At 49.3% G+C, this 18,193-nt stretch overlaps 1 protein-coding gene across 2 annotated transcripts in view; it reads right to left on the bottom strand.

Moving 5' to 3' along the window:
* Positions 1-8,589: 8,589 nt before the first annotated feature.
* The window catches only part of FEZ1 (fasciculation and elongation protein zeta 1), a 38,722-nt gene continuing 29,118 nt past the window's right edge, over positions 8,590-18,193 (bottom strand). For both annotated transcript variants that reach the window (XM_036862500.1, XM_036862499.1), the window contains 5 exons: positions 17,396-17,667; positions 16,322-16,402; positions 14,823-14,898; positions 11,353-11,418; positions 8,590-8,947 (listed from right to left, as the gene is read on the bottom strand). In XM_036862500.1, coding sequence (XP_036718395.1) covers positions 8,931-8,947; positions 11,353-11,418; positions 14,823-14,898; positions 16,322-16,402; positions 17,396-17,667 — 512 coding nt within the window. In that variant the 3' untranslated portion in view covers positions 8,590-8,930. The remainder of the gene's footprint in view (positions 8,948-11,352; positions 11,419-14,822; positions 14,899-16,321; positions 16,403-17,395; positions 17,668-18,193) is intronic.

Raw genomic sequence — 18,193 nt, 5'->3', positions numbered from 1 at the left:
AACTAATTATGCTTCCTCCTCCCTTTTATTCTTTTCCTTTTTTGCCTTTCCCTCCAATATTTGAGTGGTTTTTTTAAAAAGGAAAATACATCTCTATACCCATTGCTCCAGCAAGAGTGATGGTGGCACATCACTGGTGGCGCATGGTTAAGAATCCGCCTGCCAATGCAGGGGACACGGGTTCGAGCCCTGGTCCGGGAAGATTCCACATGCCACAGAGCAACTAAGCCCGTGTGCCACAACTACTGAGCCCGTGCACCTAGAGCCAGTGCCCCGCCAGAGAAGCCACTGCAACGAGAAGCCCGTGCACCGCAACGAGGAGTAGCCCCCGCTCACCGCAGCTAGAGAGAGCCAGCACGCAGCAACGAAGACCTAATGCAGCCAAAAATAAACAAATAAAAGTAAATTTATAAAAATAAGACAATGGTTCCTTTAAAAAAGGGGGGGGGGGCTCTGCCTTTGAAAAAGGGATCTGCCTTTGAAAAAATTGGGGAGAATATATTTGTGGAAGTGAAGAATCTCCCACCTTTAATTGCAAAGGTACCTGCGTCTGACATCCAGATACCTTCACTCATATGTTGCCTGCCTACCTGGCCTTCAGAGGCGATCACGAGCCTTGGGGCATAAAAACCACCAGGTTGCTTGTTATATATGATTAGGCCCCACGACTAGATTTTTCCCAGATTCTGATCAAGATGCTAAAGACTTTGAGAAACATCGCTCTCAGAAAATAGTTTTCAGTTGCCTTTTAGAAGTTCCTTATTTTACAGCTGCTCCCTTTAACTTCCTTTTGCTAAATACACTACAACTCCCTGAGCCAGTTAATCATTCAGTGAATATCCACAGGTGCCTACTATGTGCCTGGCATCGTATGAGGGACAGAGGATAATTTAACTTTGCAGAGCATCCCAGACCAAAGGTCACGGAGGACCGGCAGAAAGAATGCCAACAGCATCATACTCCACGCATTTCTTTCTTCCTTTCTTTCTTTTTGGCTGTGCTGGGTCTTCGTTGCTGTGCGTGGGCTTTCTCTAGTTGTGGTGAGCGGGGGTTACTCTTCATTGTGGTGCGCAGGCTTCTCATTGCGGTGGCTTCTCTCGTTGCGGAGCACGGGCTCTAGGCATGCAGGCTTCAGTAGTTGCAGCACGTGGGCTCAGCAGTGTGGCTCGCGGGCTCTAGAGCGCGGGCTCAGCAGTTGTAGTTGTGGTGCATGGGCTTAGTTGCTCCGTGGCATGTGGGATCTTCCCGGACCAGGGATCGAACCCATGCCCCCTGCATTGGCAGGCGGATTCTTAACCACTGCGCCACCAGGGAAGTCCTCCACGCATTTACTAAAGTAGCATCTTATTTCCATCCCACATACCAGGCAGATTTTATGATACCACTGTCAAGTATACCCTATACTTTTATATTTCTCAGCCTCTCTCTGGGCCAATCTCATTTAGCCCCTTTGCAAATTAAATGCACCTCATTAAACCAAAACCATTTAGGACAATGCCCTTCAGGTGTGTGCATCTAAGTACATCTTTCATTTTAAGACAAGTGTTTGATTTATTTTTCATCTCATTACACTCTTTAAAATTATGTGCATCTCATTACACTCAGTGCACTGAGACGACTTATTTCAGGTGTAGACATTACACCCAGTATTACCAGGCAAGAATTTTTTTTCATTTCATTACAAGCCTGACAATTTGTGTACATCTCATTACAATCAGCCATTTAAGACAATCCCCTTCAGGTGTGTACATCTCATTATACCTTTTCATTTTCAGATTTTTTTTCATCTTATTACACCCAAGCATTATCCAGAGAACTCACTTCAGGTGTGCAGATCTCCCACCCACCTGCTATTGCGTGAATTTCTGGGTGGTTCTTCCCCCCACAGTACTGCAACATTTTATGATATCAGACTCACGTAAGGCCAGCTCTGCCCACCTGCGGGCCTCCCGTGACTCCTTTGCAGGGAGAGAAAGAGCACTGCCTTCCCCTGGATTTGACTGAGGCTCTGCCAATACTTCCCCTCACACACAGGGACCATCTAAATTCACTTCCTCACTTGCACAGCGAGGAGGTGAGAGGGGACGGTGATTAAGTTCCCCTTTGGTGGATCTTCTATGAAACTCAGTCCCGCGGACGACGGTGCAGCGGATCCCCGGCTTCTCCAGGGGATGCTGCTCCGCCCTACGGACGGCCCCAGCCCTGCTGGAGAAGCTGAGACCACATCACTGCCCAGGCCCCCAGCAGCTAGCCTGCTCCACATTTCCTGCTGCCCCTTTGCCTGCACGGCGCTGTGTATGCACGTGGGGCCACATTTTGGAAGGAGATGAAATAACCTAGCTCTCTTGTGACGAAATCCCCCCGAGCACCTCCATGCCCAAGGGCATCTTCGTCTCTCTCCCGACTCCCACCTCAGGAGTTCTCGGCAGGGGGCACCTCAGAATTGCTGAGCAGCATTTCGGAGGTGCAGGCGCCCAAATTCCATTCTCAATCTGCTAGAGCAGACTCTCCAAGGGTGGGGCTGAGGTCGGTGCATTTTGAATAGCACCCCGGAGATGCTGAACCACTGCCTCACCCAAGCCTGATTGCAGAAAAAGCTCCGCGGTGAGTCGCTCTGAGCCGAAAGGGCCTTGTTGCCCTCCGTACCGCCCCCTCCACGGGTCTTTGCACACAAGGATCCCAGGCTAGTGTGAAAACACTGTTTCTCAGTCCTGGAAAGGGCACCAAGGGTCAGTAAACCCAACTTGCCCACTCCCTGTGGGAACCCCATCCACAGCGCATTGTAAATTGTCACCCACCTTTGCCGTCCACGTCCAGCCACGGGAGCCCGGGGCTCCCCCCGCGTTGCAGAGATTCACCGGATCCCGCCAACCTCCGCCCCTCGAGCTGAGAGCTGCCCTCTGGCGGCGGGTGGAGGAAGCAGTGGTCTTCGAGGCTTAACTTCCTATGCGGGAGATCTGCAGTGCCTTTCTCCAACCTCTTGAATTTATCCTCGCGTCCCCACCTGATCGGATCACGTGCTAATCCTACAGCACGTGAGGCTTCTCTGAGTGAGTCTGGGGTGGTCCGTGTGCTTCCTCTTCTGTCATTCTACCTGTCTCCTTGCCAGTGAAAATAGAATCTTTTCTCAAGTGCAAAATAAATGTGACTTTTCACCGTCCCTCCTCCACCACCCACCTTGAATGAACCTGCTGAGAAATCAGAATATGACCCAGCTCTGCCTCTTGGCTTTGTCGCCTTGTGCAGGAGAGCCCAGAGGCCACTGGTCCTAGAATCAGATGGGCCACCACTAAGCAGGATTTAGGGAGCCTAAAGGGAGGTGGTGAGGCTGATTTGAGGGGAACAGGCCACACCCTATCTTGTTTTGGTTTTGTTTTCAGGTGTTCCTGGTGCCTTCTGGATTGAAAAAATGGTGAGGCTCAAGAGGCCATAGGGCCCAGTCCTTTCTCTATGTTCCTGGAAGTTTACCAGCAACAATAAAAGTCACAATTTATTAAGCACTTAGCATATATGCTAGATACTGTAAATGATTCAAAAAAACCCTGGGAGAATTACTGGCATTATGATTAATATTAATATCTCATTTCTAAAATAAGGAAACAGAGAAATTAAATAATTTTCTCAAAAATTATTTAGCGGGGCTTCCCTGGTGGCACAGTGGTTGACAATCTGCCTGCCAATGCAGGGGACACGGGTTCGAGCCCTGGTCTGGGAAGATCCCACATGCCATGGAGCAACTGGGCCCGTAAGCCACAACTACTGAGCCTGCGCGTCTGGAGCCTGTGCTCCGCAACAAGAGAGGCCGCGACAGTGAGAGGCCCGCGCACCGCGATGAAGAGCGGCCCTCGCTTGCCGCAACTAGACAAAGCCCTCGCACAGAAACGAAGACCCAACACAGGCATAAATTAATTAATTAATTAATTTCAAAAAATTATTTAGCGAATAGGTAGTAGAGCTGGGATGTGAACCCAAGCCTCAAACCTATGCTCCTTCTATGAGGTAATTTGCCTCCTGAGCTTTGGCTTGATCAGGGCTGGCCTTCAAGGTCAATGCAAGAGACTCCCCTCTTCCCTGAAATCCTCGGAGGTGCCTGCATCCCTGCCCCTGCCTTTGCTTTTCTCCTCTAAGTTTCCCAGATGAAACAGCCTTCAAAGACGTGCGATCCAAACCTTAGCTGCTTCTCCCGAAGCAGAGCATCTATCTACCCAGTAGCCCATCAGCTCCCGCTGGAACCATTTACATTTGGGGGGGAGGGGCAGGACCTAAGTCCTTAAGAAATTGCTCTGCATACTTTTCTAGGAGCAACCATTTACATTTGGGGGGGAGGGGCAGGACCTAAGTCCTTAAGAAATTGCTCTGCGTACTTTTCTAGGAGCGGTGCTGTGGCAGGGGGTTGGGGAGATAGTGTTGGGGGAGAGGCCGCTGTTGACTGTCAACAGACGGGGACCAAGAAGGGGGCAACGGCAGGTCCATCGCGCCGTTGCTGATGGCGGCTCAGATGTGTCGTAGAGATGGATGAGAGCGGTCAGGAACTGCTGAGTCCGAGTAACCTGTCAGTGATGACAACAGCCGTCCGAGCCTCCCTCACTTCCAGCCTGTGTAGGTGATTCCTTCCCTCCTGTTCAGAGGGCGAGGCCAGGTTCTTGGGTTTTTTAGGCTCGACTGGTGACTGTAAAAGCAGGTTGAAAGATGGAAGGACAAAGAGAAGGGAGCTCATCTCTGGGAGAGAGAGCAGAGAATGGGGCCCAGACGAAGTGGGGGAGGCCACTGAGAGCAGAGGGCAGGCCCGGGGCCCCGGGCGTTGTCAGATCAGGAACACTTTAATGGGAAAAACAAAATGGTTCTGTTCAAGGAGGAGGAGAGGAGAGAAAAGTGGAAATACACCGGACTGGAATGCAGACACCTGGCCTTTCATTAACTCGCTTCTCTGGTTCTGTGATTCATTTTCCTGTTCTCTGACAGATGGGGAGTGGAAGAGAGAATGAAGAGGGGGACACAGGATAGAGGAAGGGGAGAGAGGGAGGGAGGGAGGGGAAGAGAGAGAGAGAGATAAAGAGGAACTAGATGTGCACGTGTCTCTGGGGTTTGTCAGACAAAGCTATTATCAAAATGCCAACCAGCTCCTGCCTGGCCAATTTGCATATTCCATGCTGTGCTCTTTGAAGCAGGATGAATATGCATGAGGGCTTGGGCAGGGGGGTGGGGGGGGTGGAGCTGCGAGGCTGTGGGCTAAGGTGGCCCATTGTTCTTTTAAAAGAAAGGCAGTAATATGAAGCCAAGCACCTTCCTGGTAAGCAGAGTGGCCTCTGCGTCCCCTCTCTCATGAAGGGATGAGAGCAAAGCTCAGGCTCAGACAGAAATCGTAAGGAGTCTCCTCATCCTCCCAAGGAAATAAATAATCAGACGCCATCAAGAACGTGAGTGTCTCTTCTCCAAGAGCTGCATCTAATTACTCTCCCCTCCACGCATACTAATCGCGGAGGCTGGCCCGGGTGTCACCTCTCCCGGCTCCCTCCCGATTCACGCTTCTGCTGAAGGAGGGCTGGGCCCCTGGGGTGCCCCCTGCTCCCGGCCTTTGGTGAGACCGGAAGCGCTCTCCGTGACGGGGCTGTTGGGGGAGTCCCTGGGACACAGCGATGCTCAAAGCCCATGGAACGGACTCATCACGTCCGTTAGGACTTGGTTCATCATTCATGCTAAAACACCCATTGGATTGCACCTCATGACTTTCCCATCTCCTCCCTGACCTCCAGCTGAAGGTAGCTATTGTCCAGATATGATTCCAGTGAGCCTGCAAAAGGTTTAGTTCATTTTAAAACTCCAATTTATCCCATAAAACTTAGTATCCCAACATCCTTCCCTTTGGGTTTTCTTTTTTTTTTTTTAATTTGTTTATTTATTTATTTATTTTTGTCTGCACTGGGTCTTTGTTGCAGTGCGCGGGCTTTTCTCTAGTTGCGGAGAGCGGGGGCTCTAGCCACACAGGCTTCAGTAGTTGCGGCTCACGGGCTCTGTAGTTGTGGCACACGGGCTTAGTTGCTCCGTGGCATGTGGGATCTTCCCGGACCAGGGCTTGAACCCGTGTCCCTTGCGTTGGCAGGTGGATTCTTAACCACTGTGCCACCAGGGAAGTCCCATTTTTCTTTTTTAATTAATTAATTGATTGATTGATTTTCCTTTGGGTTTTCTTTCTGAGATACCACATCTGTCTCCCGTCTTGAAGCAGAGATACAAGGAAAGGGAATATGGGGACATAGGATAGTTTGTTTCAATTCTACACAACCAAAGGCTGGCATTGGGCCCTACAGTGGCATTTCCTCACCAAGACTGGATCAGATTAAGCTTCGCAAACCCACATGGAGGCTTTTAATTGATGGGGACGCACCTCAGTAAAGGAGCCTGCTGGCCGGAATAAGTCCTACCTGCCCAGGAGGGTGCCCTGCAGGCCTTGGCTCCCCGGTGGCCCTGGCTGAGTGCCTGGCTCAAGCCCCTAGGTCGACTTGAGCTTTGCCATCGGGACTGACTGGAGTTTGAAGTATCCATCCGCCCTGGGACTCTTCCTGGACGTTACAACAGTCCTGAGGGATGAGTAGCAGAGGGGCGGGGGAAGACAGTGAGGTCACCTGTTAATCACACCATCCTTGCTTTCTGAGGGTTCAGTCTCCAAGAGTCAGCGTTCCAGCTTTTTACTGAAAGCTTAGTAAAGTGTCTCCAAACGTAACACAAACACCAATTGCCTGGAAATCTCGTTAAAATGCAGCTTCCAACGGTGGGGCAGGGGGTTCCTGGGTGCTGGGCCTGAGTTTTGCGTTTCTAACAAGTTTCTACGCGTTGTCACTGCTGCTGGTCTGAGCCCCTCATGCTGAGTAGCAAGGACAGAGGAAAGGGCGAGGCAAAACCATGAGACACTGATTTACTATCCCCCTCAGCTCCTGATGTGGACAACAGGAGAGAAACTGCAGCCGCCGCTCCCACCCCGCCCCCGTCCTGCTAGACTCACCTCCTCCGGCGTCTCCTTGACACCTGAGGTTTATTTTTAACTGCCAGCAGCTTTGATTAGCTTGTCTCTGCTGCTTCAGACACCTGCTGGCAGGATAAATTGGGGGAAAGGAGTGGCTGACCCAGATCTGACAAATCCAAGGCAGGAAGAAAGGCTCTTGGGAATTCACTGCTCCCCCTGCATAGCTGGCCAAGTGTGAATCGTGCTAAGGACCTCACCCTGCCAGTGGCCCTTTGCCCCTTGGCCGTGGCACCAAAGCATGCAGAACTGCAGGTGCCCCTTTTTGTCAAAGCTCTGGTACTTAGGTCCACATGCTGACCCCTGAGGATTTGCACGGGTACCTTGTGGTGTTTCCACCTTCCTATAGCGGCCGGGGCTCTGTCCACACAGAAGTCCTGTTCTGTGTAGATGCCCGAGTTCGAGCTGCAGGCACTGGGGTAGTCTCCCCCCCTCACCCCCAGGGAAGACTGCTACTGCTCTGCGGCACCGCTCCTAGAAAAGCAGAGGCCCAGGAAGTGAGAGACAGGGCAACAAGGATGCCTTCTATTGTCACCTGTGTCGATCTGTGACCTTCTGTGGGGTTGCCAGTGTGGCGAAGCACGGCTTTCCGTGTGGCACACAAACACCAAACTCCTAAGAGGGGGTGGAGATCTAACTGGATAAGAGGCTGAGGTGCCAGTCTGACTCCACCACTTTGAGCATCTCTGCTTCTTGGTCTCTGCATCCTTCTATCAGGGCAATGCTACTACCTACGTAGGGCTGCATCTCTGCTTCTTGGTCTCCCCATCCTTCTATCAGGACAATGCTACTACCTACGTAGGGCTGCTGAGATGTGAGATGATTTGCAGAGGTGATAAAGCTAGTGGCAGGTGCATAGCAAGTACTTGATACAAGTTTCGTTTTAAGACAGGACTGTGGGAATCTGCAGAGTCAATATCATTCAAGCCAGAAGATGGAAGCCAAAACAGTTCAGGTCGGGGTGAAATCGAGCCCCCTCCGGATACGAGGACAGCTTTCACCTGCTGGCCCAAAGAAGCTGGCAACTGCCTGCCACCAATGCCGGGGACAGCACGTGGGAGTCGAGGGCTGCAGGGAGGGCAAGGAGGGCACACACGGCCAGAGGATACCAGGGGTCGGTGGGAGCAGTCAGGAAAGCAGCCGGGACCCCCACGCTGGGAGAACCCAGCGGAGCTGATGCCCTCCGGCACCCGGGCCTCCGGGAGTCAACCCGGTCATCCCAACAGGAGGCACCACAGCTGCCCAGCCGCTGCCCCCCGAGCTTCACTTGCCATGCGCTAACTTCACAATCTCCTCTCTAACCAGTAGCTCCTCCAACTCAGCGTGCGGCTCCCTGTAAAGCTGTCAAGCAGCTAGATCTTAGGCGTCTGCAGATGGACTCCGCCTCCCGTCTGTACGACCGCAGCCCCGCCACAGGGCATGGCATGCCCCCCACCCCGGCCCAGCCCGGCCCTAAACACCGTGTTGGCTGCCACGGGCCCCGAGCATCATGTGGTTGCAGCTGCACATCCTTCCTCTGGAGGTTTGTACCAGAGGGCCAAGGGACACCACATGCCAAAGCACGTGAAGAATATTAATTAAATGAAGGTTTATTTCAAAATTAGTCTTAGGGTGGAAGCTGTTTTTGAGGGCTGGAGCCAGACTGCACCATGAGTGGCGACAGCGTCTACCTCCCTCCGACACAGGCAGAGAAGAGGTGACGTCACCAGCCCTGCCCCCTCGGTCATGCATCCAATGGTTACTAGGACTAGAAGCCAACAGCAAAGGACCCCGCGCATTTGCTCATGTTTAATCCAGGTTAAGCTATACACGTTTAAATACACGGCGGAGGCTACGTGGTGTCATGCAGTCCCTGCGGTGGGATGACTCTTGCTCAGTGACCTCCGCAGCAAGGCTGCTCCCAAGGGCAAGGTTAGGTGGGACAGAGCACTGCAAAGAGAAGAGGAGAGAAGGGATGTCAAAGCAAGTGTGCGGCCAGACCTGCCAGCCCGGGGTGGCCGTGGCCGAGAGCGGTCATGCCAGCCTGTCGCCAGCGTCCTGAGCAGAGAACTGCCCCCTTAGAGCCTGGGAAGGATGGTGATCACGTGTCTTCCTTCCAGAAGGAGGAAGAGCCAGGGATAGGAGGTTGTTCAGTGTAATGATTCACTTTGTGGTCTCTGCTGCCCGTCTGCTTGGGTTCAAATCCTGGGTCTGGCTGTTACTAATTCTACGACCTTCAGGAAATAACTTCTACCTGTGCTTGTTTCTTCATGTATACAGTAGACTGTGCCTCTGCCTACCCCACAGGGTTGCTCAGAGGCAAATAGAAAGTGCTCAGTAAATGTTAACTAGTTTTATAAATTCACTGACATTTCAGTGGATCGTGAGGGGTAAAGTCTAGCTCTCGGGCTCCCAGACTTAAAGAACCCATTTCTACACACCTCCTTTGAGAAATGGGATGCTCTTTTAAAACCTTTAAGAGTCAGAAGTTCTTCCCAATGTTTAGCCTAAATTCATCCTGCAGAAATTTAAGATTAATCTTTCTGAGCCTTATGGAAACAATACAGCTCAGAGGTTCTAAACTGAGGTCCACAAGCCTTTGGAAGCTGCGCCCAAGGTTGTGCCTGTGGAGCAAAACCTAATGAAAAAAAGAATCTGGACAATGAATGACCATTGATGGAGAGTGTTACAGAGTCAATGTTTGTGTCCCCCCAAGAATTCATGTTGAAACCCTAACCCCCAGCACAGCTGTCTTTGGAGATGGAGCCTCTAAGGAGGGAGGGTTAAATGAAGTCATATGGGTGGGGCTCTGATCTGCCGGGATTAGTGTCCTTGTAAGAAGAAGCACCAGAGCGCTCTGGCACTCTCCTCATACACACAGAAGAAAGGCCGTGTGAGAACATAGCGAGAAGGTAGCTGTTTACAAGCCAAGAAGAGAGTCCTCACTAGAAACCCACTTTACTGGCCCCTTGATCCTGGACTTCTACCCTCCAGAACTGTGAGAAAATAAATTTCTGTTGTTTAAGCCACCTGGTGGTCTTCTGTTTTAGCAGCCTGAGCAGACTAATACGATATTAATATCCTCCAAAGAAAGACAACCAGGTAATAGGTGTCTCTTAATGGAAGTTTACAACCATTGACAACGTAAAACTTATCAAAAATTTTGTGGACAGTTGTACACTGAGTTCTCTGGCCCTGCCTGGTCTGGCCTGGTGTGGACGATCTGAATGTGATCAGTCCTCTAGCTCTACTGGGCAACAGGAAATACAAAAGGTTGAAGAACATATTAAATGAAACCGTGAGGACTCAACTACCGAGCAAAAGCTCGGAATGAGGAAATGCTATGGGGCAAATAACCTGGTTTCTCTAAGAAATAAAATTCAAAGAATGAGAGAGAGGAGGGAAAGGGGAACCTATATATATTAAAAGAGATTTAAGAGATACATTAGGCAATTGTAATGTATGAACATTCTTTGGATCCTGATTCAAACAAATAACCTGAAAAAATTTTATAGGAAAATCAGGGAAACCTGAACCCTGGTTGGGTAATCAAAGATACTTTTTTTTTTTTTTTTTGGCCATGTCATGCGGCATGCGGGATCTGAGTTCGACCAGGGATCGAACCTGAGCCCCCTGCAGTGGAAGTGTGGAATCTTAACCACTGGACAGCCAGGGAAGTCCCTCAAAGAAACTTTTACATTTTTTATTTTTCTAGTTGTGATCATGATATCGTGGTTATGTTTTAGGAATGTACACCGAAATATTCATGGATGAAAAATATATATAATGGTTGGTATTTGTTTCAAAATAACATGGAAGAGAGAAGTGATATAAACGAAAACTAGATTGGCCAGGAGTTAATAATTGTTAAAGCTGGATGTTAAGTACATGGCAGTTCATCATACCGTTCACTCTACTTTTATATATATTAAAAACTTCCGTAATATAAGATGAAACAAAAAAGTTATGAAAGGATGTAGCTAATCATGACTCTAGTTTGCTGCCTTTCAAGTAGCTGAAACTGTTAAAGGTATCGTCTGGCTTTCTTTTTGCCAACTAAACAGCCCAAGCCGCAGAGAACTTTCACAATAAGTCTTTTGTTGGTTTGGCCGCTTTTTGTGTGGAGTCACTCTGGTGACTCGGGGGTGATGGAATCTCCTCCTCAGGCCTCCTAGCAACATCCAAAGGCGAGGGCCTCCTCACAATTGTCCACTGAGTTCCCTGGCCCTGGCCGATCTGGCCTGGCGTGGATGCCCTGGGAGGGCTGCAGTGTGGGTTCCACGTGTCCAGCAGGAGTCCTGGGGGAGGGGGCCCTAGAGGATGCTTCTGCTCCCAGGGGCCTGGGCCGCTCTTACCTTTTAAAATGTAGTCCGTCAGCAAAGTGGGCACCTTCTCATTATCCTCCTTCATGGCAAAGAGAACTGGGGAAGGAGAGAGAAAGGAGCTAAGATGCATCAGGGCACAGAGCTCACCTCTGGGGCCAGACAACCCACCAACCCAAAGTGAGCGAGAGAGGAGTCAAGGAAACAAGACATTCATTGAGTACTGAGCAAAGTCTAGAAGCCTCTGGCAAGAGTCAGCATTCAACCTGCTGGGGCGGGGAGGGGGCTGGTGGGAAATCCATCAAAAGAGTCAGGGTGGCCCTATGGATGAGGTGACTTCTCTTTTATGCTTTATTTTTTGTGTGTGTGCTCATCTATAATTTCCACATCACTTCCTAAGTATGTATCTTTAATGATCATAAAAATAAACAAAGCAACTTAAAAAAGGAATCAGCTTTCAGATGCAATCCAAATGTTAAGAATAATAGCTGTCACATCACCGAACCACCGATAAATCTGTCTTTAAAGACATTCTATTCATATAAACAGATATTATTAGCAAAGTTCTCACCTCCAGTTTATTAACAGCAAATGAATTTAATTTCACAAATATTTGCTACGCTATGCCCAGTACAGCGCTAGAATTTGTGGAAATGCAAGAGTATTAATGACCCTCAAGGAGCTTACAGACTTCTTGTTGAAACAGGATGTGACCTACACATGAAGCAAACAATAGGGAAGTGAATAAAGCCTAAAGGCTTTTTATAAAAGTTTTTAAAACAGATTTTTCTGTTATTAAACTAGGAAGCATCTTCTCATATTCATGATTCATGTTGTAGAAGTCAGCTTTGTAGAAAATCCTTCAAGAAAATACCTGGACCTTGCTTATACTATCAAAAAGTGAGGGCAGGGGTGGATTATCCAACAATACAGTTATTCATCAATAGATGCCTTAAGTAAACTATGGTGTATATGGTATATATGCAGTCTCATACAGCTTCATGAAAAATGAGAGCGATCTGTATGTACAAGACATACTTATGAATGAAGAAAGAAGGCTGCAGAACTTTATGTATTAATTTTAAATGAGTAAATAATAAATGCTAATATTCATAGAAAAATCTGAAAGAATGTGCATGAAACCGTAAAAAGCAGATACCTCGGGGTGTGAGATACCCCAGGGGATATTCCCTTCTACGTGATATCTCTACAGTGTCCAGCTTTTTTCCATGAACATGTATTACTTTTGGCAAGTGGAAAAACCACTAAAGATCAGCTGGCCCTGATGGCTGGGGTCAGGAGGCAACCATTACAATGGAGGGACCCCCCAGTCCATTCCTAGGTCCTGTTTTCCATTGATTACCTTGCCTAGTTGCAAGTCAGGGTCATGGAACTTGACTCCAAAGCTCAGGAGTGGATGAGGAACGGAGTCTGATGGTGGCATGAGTCCGTGGCCAACTCCAGAAAAAGACTGAACCTCAGGCCATCCAGGCAATGGTTTCTTTTATTTCTTCCGTATTTTTAGACATGGATTCATTTCAATGTAATAGGCTGAAAATACTTTGCATCTGAGCATGAGCAGACTAAATGCTGCCCACCAAGAAGACAGGCATAAAAATACAATAATTGCACTCAGTCAATATGTGACTAAGGTGATCTCCAAAATCCGAAATTTATATAAATTGCCCAGTCCCCAGAGCCATTCTTTGGCCTACATCCTTGACTCAGGAGTCGGGGAAAGAGGATTTGTGATTCACAAACCCATACAAGGATGTGCCCAAAAAGAGAGCTTTCATAACCTACAGGAGATTGGTATTCAGGAAAGTAGGCAGTTTTTTTTTTTAAAGGGATAAAATATTGGAATGTCATATGTCCATGTGACAGAAGAGAGAGCCATAAAAAGGATGTTAACCAAATGTTAACTGATGTGACTGAAATCATGATATGAAATTTTATAGCCAGTATAATCCCAACCATATGGAAAAGGCATAAAATACTATGGCTGAAAAACACCATACAGTAACCACAGTGGAGGGGACAGGAAGTTACTTATTTTCTTTTGTTCACATTTCTATGTTTCCAAAGTATTCTAAATGATGGATATTCTCTAGCCCTAATTTTTAGAATGAACTTGAAATGTGTAAACAAACCCAGTGTTTCTTAATTAAAATGAAAGGATTTCACACTGAATTCCTGAATAGGTATCTGTAATAAATTTATAGCTCTTCCTTTTTTTTTAAAAGAGCACATTAGAAAAAAAATAAAGAGCACGATAGAGTACTCTACATATATCAACCTTCATAATTTGTCCAAATTATTTTCCAAATGCTTACTCCTTGTGAAAATACAAACACCTATAAATGTCAGCTCGTTTCTATCTGCTTCCGTTAAAAAAAAAAATCTTTGTGCATATGTATGCAAATAAAGGCGCTCCAAATGAGTTTAGAGGAAGCCGATGCACTTTGAATTTAAAATTCCAGATTCTCAAGACCGCAGTATCTATTGATGTAGGCAAGATTTCCGTTTACCAGAACCTCCTGCTTTAGTTCTCCAAAATGATAAAAATGAAACCGTTTGGGCACCTTTAGCACTGGGCCCAGGAGGTATCTATCTTCCTCAGCCAAACAGTTGAAGCTCCTCTTCCCATTCCCTAGGGTGTCAAATAGCCCTGAAGTGGTCCATTCCCGCCGAGGCAGCAGCACAGCAACGCCCGGTTAGTGTGTCACTCAATGCAGTGCGTGGTTGCCAGGGAGATGGACGGTCTCGTGATTCACTGAGCCCGTCCCCACATCTCAGCCTAGGATTTTTCTCTTCCTAAAAGAATCAAGCTGACACTGATGGCTGACACCACGTGCCCCCCCCGGCCCTTTGGGGGTTGTAGTGTTTGATGTCTATAAAGAAATTTTGCCTGCAAAAGGCTCTTTATCACAGGCTGTTTTCTCCCATAGCTCAGAATGTTTCTTAATATTACTTGACACTAGAGTCAGAGTGGAAGAGAGGAAGCAGTCATTGCCTGGAAGGAAAACCAGACTCTATTCTCTCTCATCAGCCTTACCCCACCCAAGAAACCTGGCTTCTCATTAAATACAGCCAGTCCCTTAGAAGGAGCGCCCTGCTTTGGGGACACAAGGCAACCTCAAGCTGCAGAAGAGAGAAAGGGCAAGGCAGAGAGCGCACAGCCTTGAGACCTGTGGATGAACCACAGGAAGCCCCTGCACACCACTACCGCCCCGCCACCGCTCCAGCCTCTTCCACCAGCTCCTTTTCTCTGGCAAGTCTCTTCCCTTACGGGAACCGGGAAAAGACGAGGCAGCTCTGGGTATCGCTGCAGAACTCTTTAATTGTACCCCGTGCCGGGGACGTGGTGCAACGTTGTGGAGCACATTATGACCCATAGAAACTGCTCTGGGGACACCTCCGGACTGAGATACCACGGGTGCAACTCACAGGGTGGGAGGGAGAGAAATGAGCCCCTGGTCCCGCTGCGAATGGGAGGAACTCACTGTTTGTCAGCATCTGGAGATCTTCCACCGACGGGGGCGAGGCCTTCTTCTCGTAAGGGATGACGGTATTCAGGTACTAGAAGACAAGCAGGGTGTGCAGCAAGTGAGACAGAAGCCTGGCCCCCGGGGGCTGAGATACGGTTGACAGCTTGCGTGGGGATTGGGCTTTTCTCTAAAAAACACGCTCCGTCAAATTTGACGTTCTCGACAACACCCATGATGACGTGTGCACCATCGTTTCAGGACTTTTTTCCCATTTTTGGAAAATGTCTCTTTAAAAGTAAGACTTTACCATATTAGCTGGGAAAAATGTCCCTCCACTCCAATGAATATATTCTTCTGACACTAGAAACTTTTTGATTATTTAGGAATCCTGGTGAGCTTTTTCTCCTCCAGGCTGAAAGCAGACAGCATTCTAAGGGGCGGAGGCGGGGGTGATATTTTCTTATCTTCTGCAGTGCAACTTGAGAATGAATAGTTTCTCTTCTGTCAAGATGACTGGTGAGAAAACCTCAACCCCGCCCTGGGCCTGGGATGTCGGGTTTGCTCCCTCTGCTGGAGAGGAGGTGCCCCTACAACAAAATCATCTTAGGGTCCAGTGGGATATCAGAGAATACCGGTCAGAGAGACCTGGAAGGTTCGGAGGGAGCCTGGGGTCGTGAGTGAGAAGAGCTCTAGACCAGGGGGCCTGTGTTTCAGGCCTGGCCCTGCCACTAGAAGCATGGCCTTGGGGAAACGCCTAATCGCTCTGGGCCTTAGTTCTCACTGCTGTGAACTCAGGGGACTGAGTTAGATGTTCCTGAAATCTCTTCCCAGGCCGTAGCTCCAGAATTCTAACACTTAGGATTCAGCTACAAATATGTCTAAAACATACACAGTTTTTGTGCACAATCTCAAAGGTGTCTATTGACAAACTGGCCTTCTCTGTTAGACTATGCATTGCATGAGGGCAGGACCAGGGCTTACCCATCTCTGTACTGCCCTAAGCAACAGAGCCTAGCACACGGCAGGCACCTGAGAGCCAGAAATGCAAGCCACTTCTCAGGTGAGAAGTGATTGACTAAATGGAGCTAGACAGGAGACCCCGCAGCACAGGTTACAGACAACAGGGCAGCTGAAGGGAAGAGGCAGTCTTGGTGGGATTGGCTCACCTGGTGGCCCAGTGTGGCAGAGGTAATGAAGCTCTTGGATGGGATCTTTCATGAAGTGGATTCACCTTTAATGCATTTGGTTCTGAAAACAACTGAACTCATAGGCCTACAAGTAGTGTTGAGTTTTAAGTTTTATCCAGGCCCTCTAATATTAAAGCTCAAACAACTTTGCCTTTAAAAAGACACTTTCTGTTCCTCCTTAGAATGGAAGAAATTGTCAGGACATTTCCCCCTGCAACCTGCCCCAGTGCGGGGATAATTCTAGTGACTCACCATCCCCTGCTCTGTTGGAGAGACCAAGTTGCTGGAATCTGGGAAGGAAGCTGGGAGCAGGGAGATGGGCTGTACCTGCTTGTCAGCTCCTGAGGGGCCAAAAGTCTGGCGGATGCCGCTCTGCAGGATGTTGGAGATGCCTTCCATGCTGAAGCGCTGGGGAGGGGGGGAGAACGAGACTCAGAAGGGCAAGTGCTTCCTGCTCGTATTCATCACCCCGGGGACGCCTGTGTCCTCCCTAAGCTACCTGGACCCGTCAGCTTCCATACTGTCCCAGATCCAGGCCCCAATTCTGTGACCGGAAAGCAAAGGTAAGACCTGGGCTAAGAGACAGGCCAAAATTTCAGCCTGAGCTTTGCAAGAAGAAATAGCAGAGTCTCAAAGGCTCTTATCTGAGTAAGTGCCTCGGGCGACGAGACCCTCCCCCCCCTGCACTCCTGGGTTTCCTCATTTCAGCCTCCATTGTGTCAATAGAAAAATAAAGCAGCAGAGGGAAACTTCGATGGATGAGGATGAAAATGTCTCAGGGAAGAAAACAAAATGCCCAGCCATTGGGAAGGGCAGGTGTAAAACGACTGTCCTCATCTGGAAAGCTTTTTCCAAAATGCATATGCCCAGGCCCAATTCAGTAGGTCTGAGAGAGAGCCCAGGAAAAGGTATTTTGAAAAAGCTCCTTGGATGATTCTGCTGAGCTTCCCTGATGGAGAACCACTGGTGAGAAGAATCTGGTCAATATAACAAGGCGTCATAATGTGCCATCCTGAAACACCCTATGGACATCCTAAAGAGATGAGTCAGGACCATAAGCTGTGCTGGTAGCAGGCTTGTCCCAGGGCACAACGCCTTTCAATCCTAAATGCTTTCACCCCACTTTTTAAGATCTAGCTTAAGAGAGCACACGCCATAGTGACTTATTTTCCAGTGTTACATCCTGTCTCCTCCAGTTAGACGGGGTGTCCTCTAGGGGAGCAGGGGACACGGGTGGGCTCTTCTCCCTCTCGTGGCTCTGCTGTCTGCCAGGGCGTCCCACTCATTGTCACGGCTTAGGACAGGTCTGTCTGGGGCCACGGCAGGGCTGGTCCCGGGACCTGCAACGGAGAGCTCGGAGGCGTGGGAGCACTTGGTCCTCGGGCCGGGCTGTCCTCTTACCTTGAGAGGCATGTGGCTTCCCTTCTCTATCCGGCCGCTCTGCAAGCTCAGCCCTTTCTCTTTCCGCCTCTTCTTCATCAGCTCTCGCTGCTCCTTCTGTTTGTTCTGCACCTCGATGAGCACCGTGATGAAGGAGTTCTTCACTTCCTTCTCGAACTCCAGCTCGTCCCGGCGGGCCAGCTGCTGCACCAGCTCCTCTGAAAAGTCTCGGATGGCGCCCTCCACCTGGTCCAGCAGCTCTGTCAGCTCAGACCCAGACATGTGCCTCAGTCCTGCAGGGGAAGACCATCCTGCGGGGTCACTGCATCAAGCCCAGCCCGCTGGTGAGGCTCCCGGGGCCCTGGCCGCCTGACAGGTCTGGAGGAGAACCCCCCTCCCCGCCCCAGACAGTTCCTCAAAGGGCCACGACAGACCTTCACAGTTTAGGGGCGTGCCAGCAGGGAGAGCCAGTTATCGACTGCGGGAGAGAACGTCATCTCGGGGAAACAAAGGAGGGAGGAAAAACAGCCCCCAAGGACTGTGGACTCTGTCCACAAAAACGTGTGTGGGCAGACGTGTGGTTTTTGATCCCTTGTTCCATCTCCCTATTTTTCCTCTGTCTCTGTAATATTCCTCATGTGAAATGGGTCAAGAATCGGGGGGGAAAAAACATGACGAAGGGGTTTGGCATCTGTGCTGAGGAGCAATAGAGAGGTGGTGTTTATTCCCCAAACCTGATCAAGACACAGCCGACAGCAAAATAAGCAGCGCGATCTGAGGCCCTCTTTACACCTACTGTCCTGTGTCGCAGCGTACGTG

Source organism: Balaenoptera musculus, chromosome 8 (assembly GCF_009873245.2).
Source record: "Balaenoptera musculus isolate JJ_BM4_2016_0621 chromosome 8, mBalMus1.pri.v3, whole genome shotgun sequence".
Classification (NCBI taxonomy): domain Eukaryota; kingdom Metazoa; phylum Chordata; class Mammalia; order Artiodactyla; family Balaenopteridae; genus Balaenoptera; species Balaenoptera musculus.
This window is presented reverse-complemented; position numbering and strand designations above follow the sequence as displayed.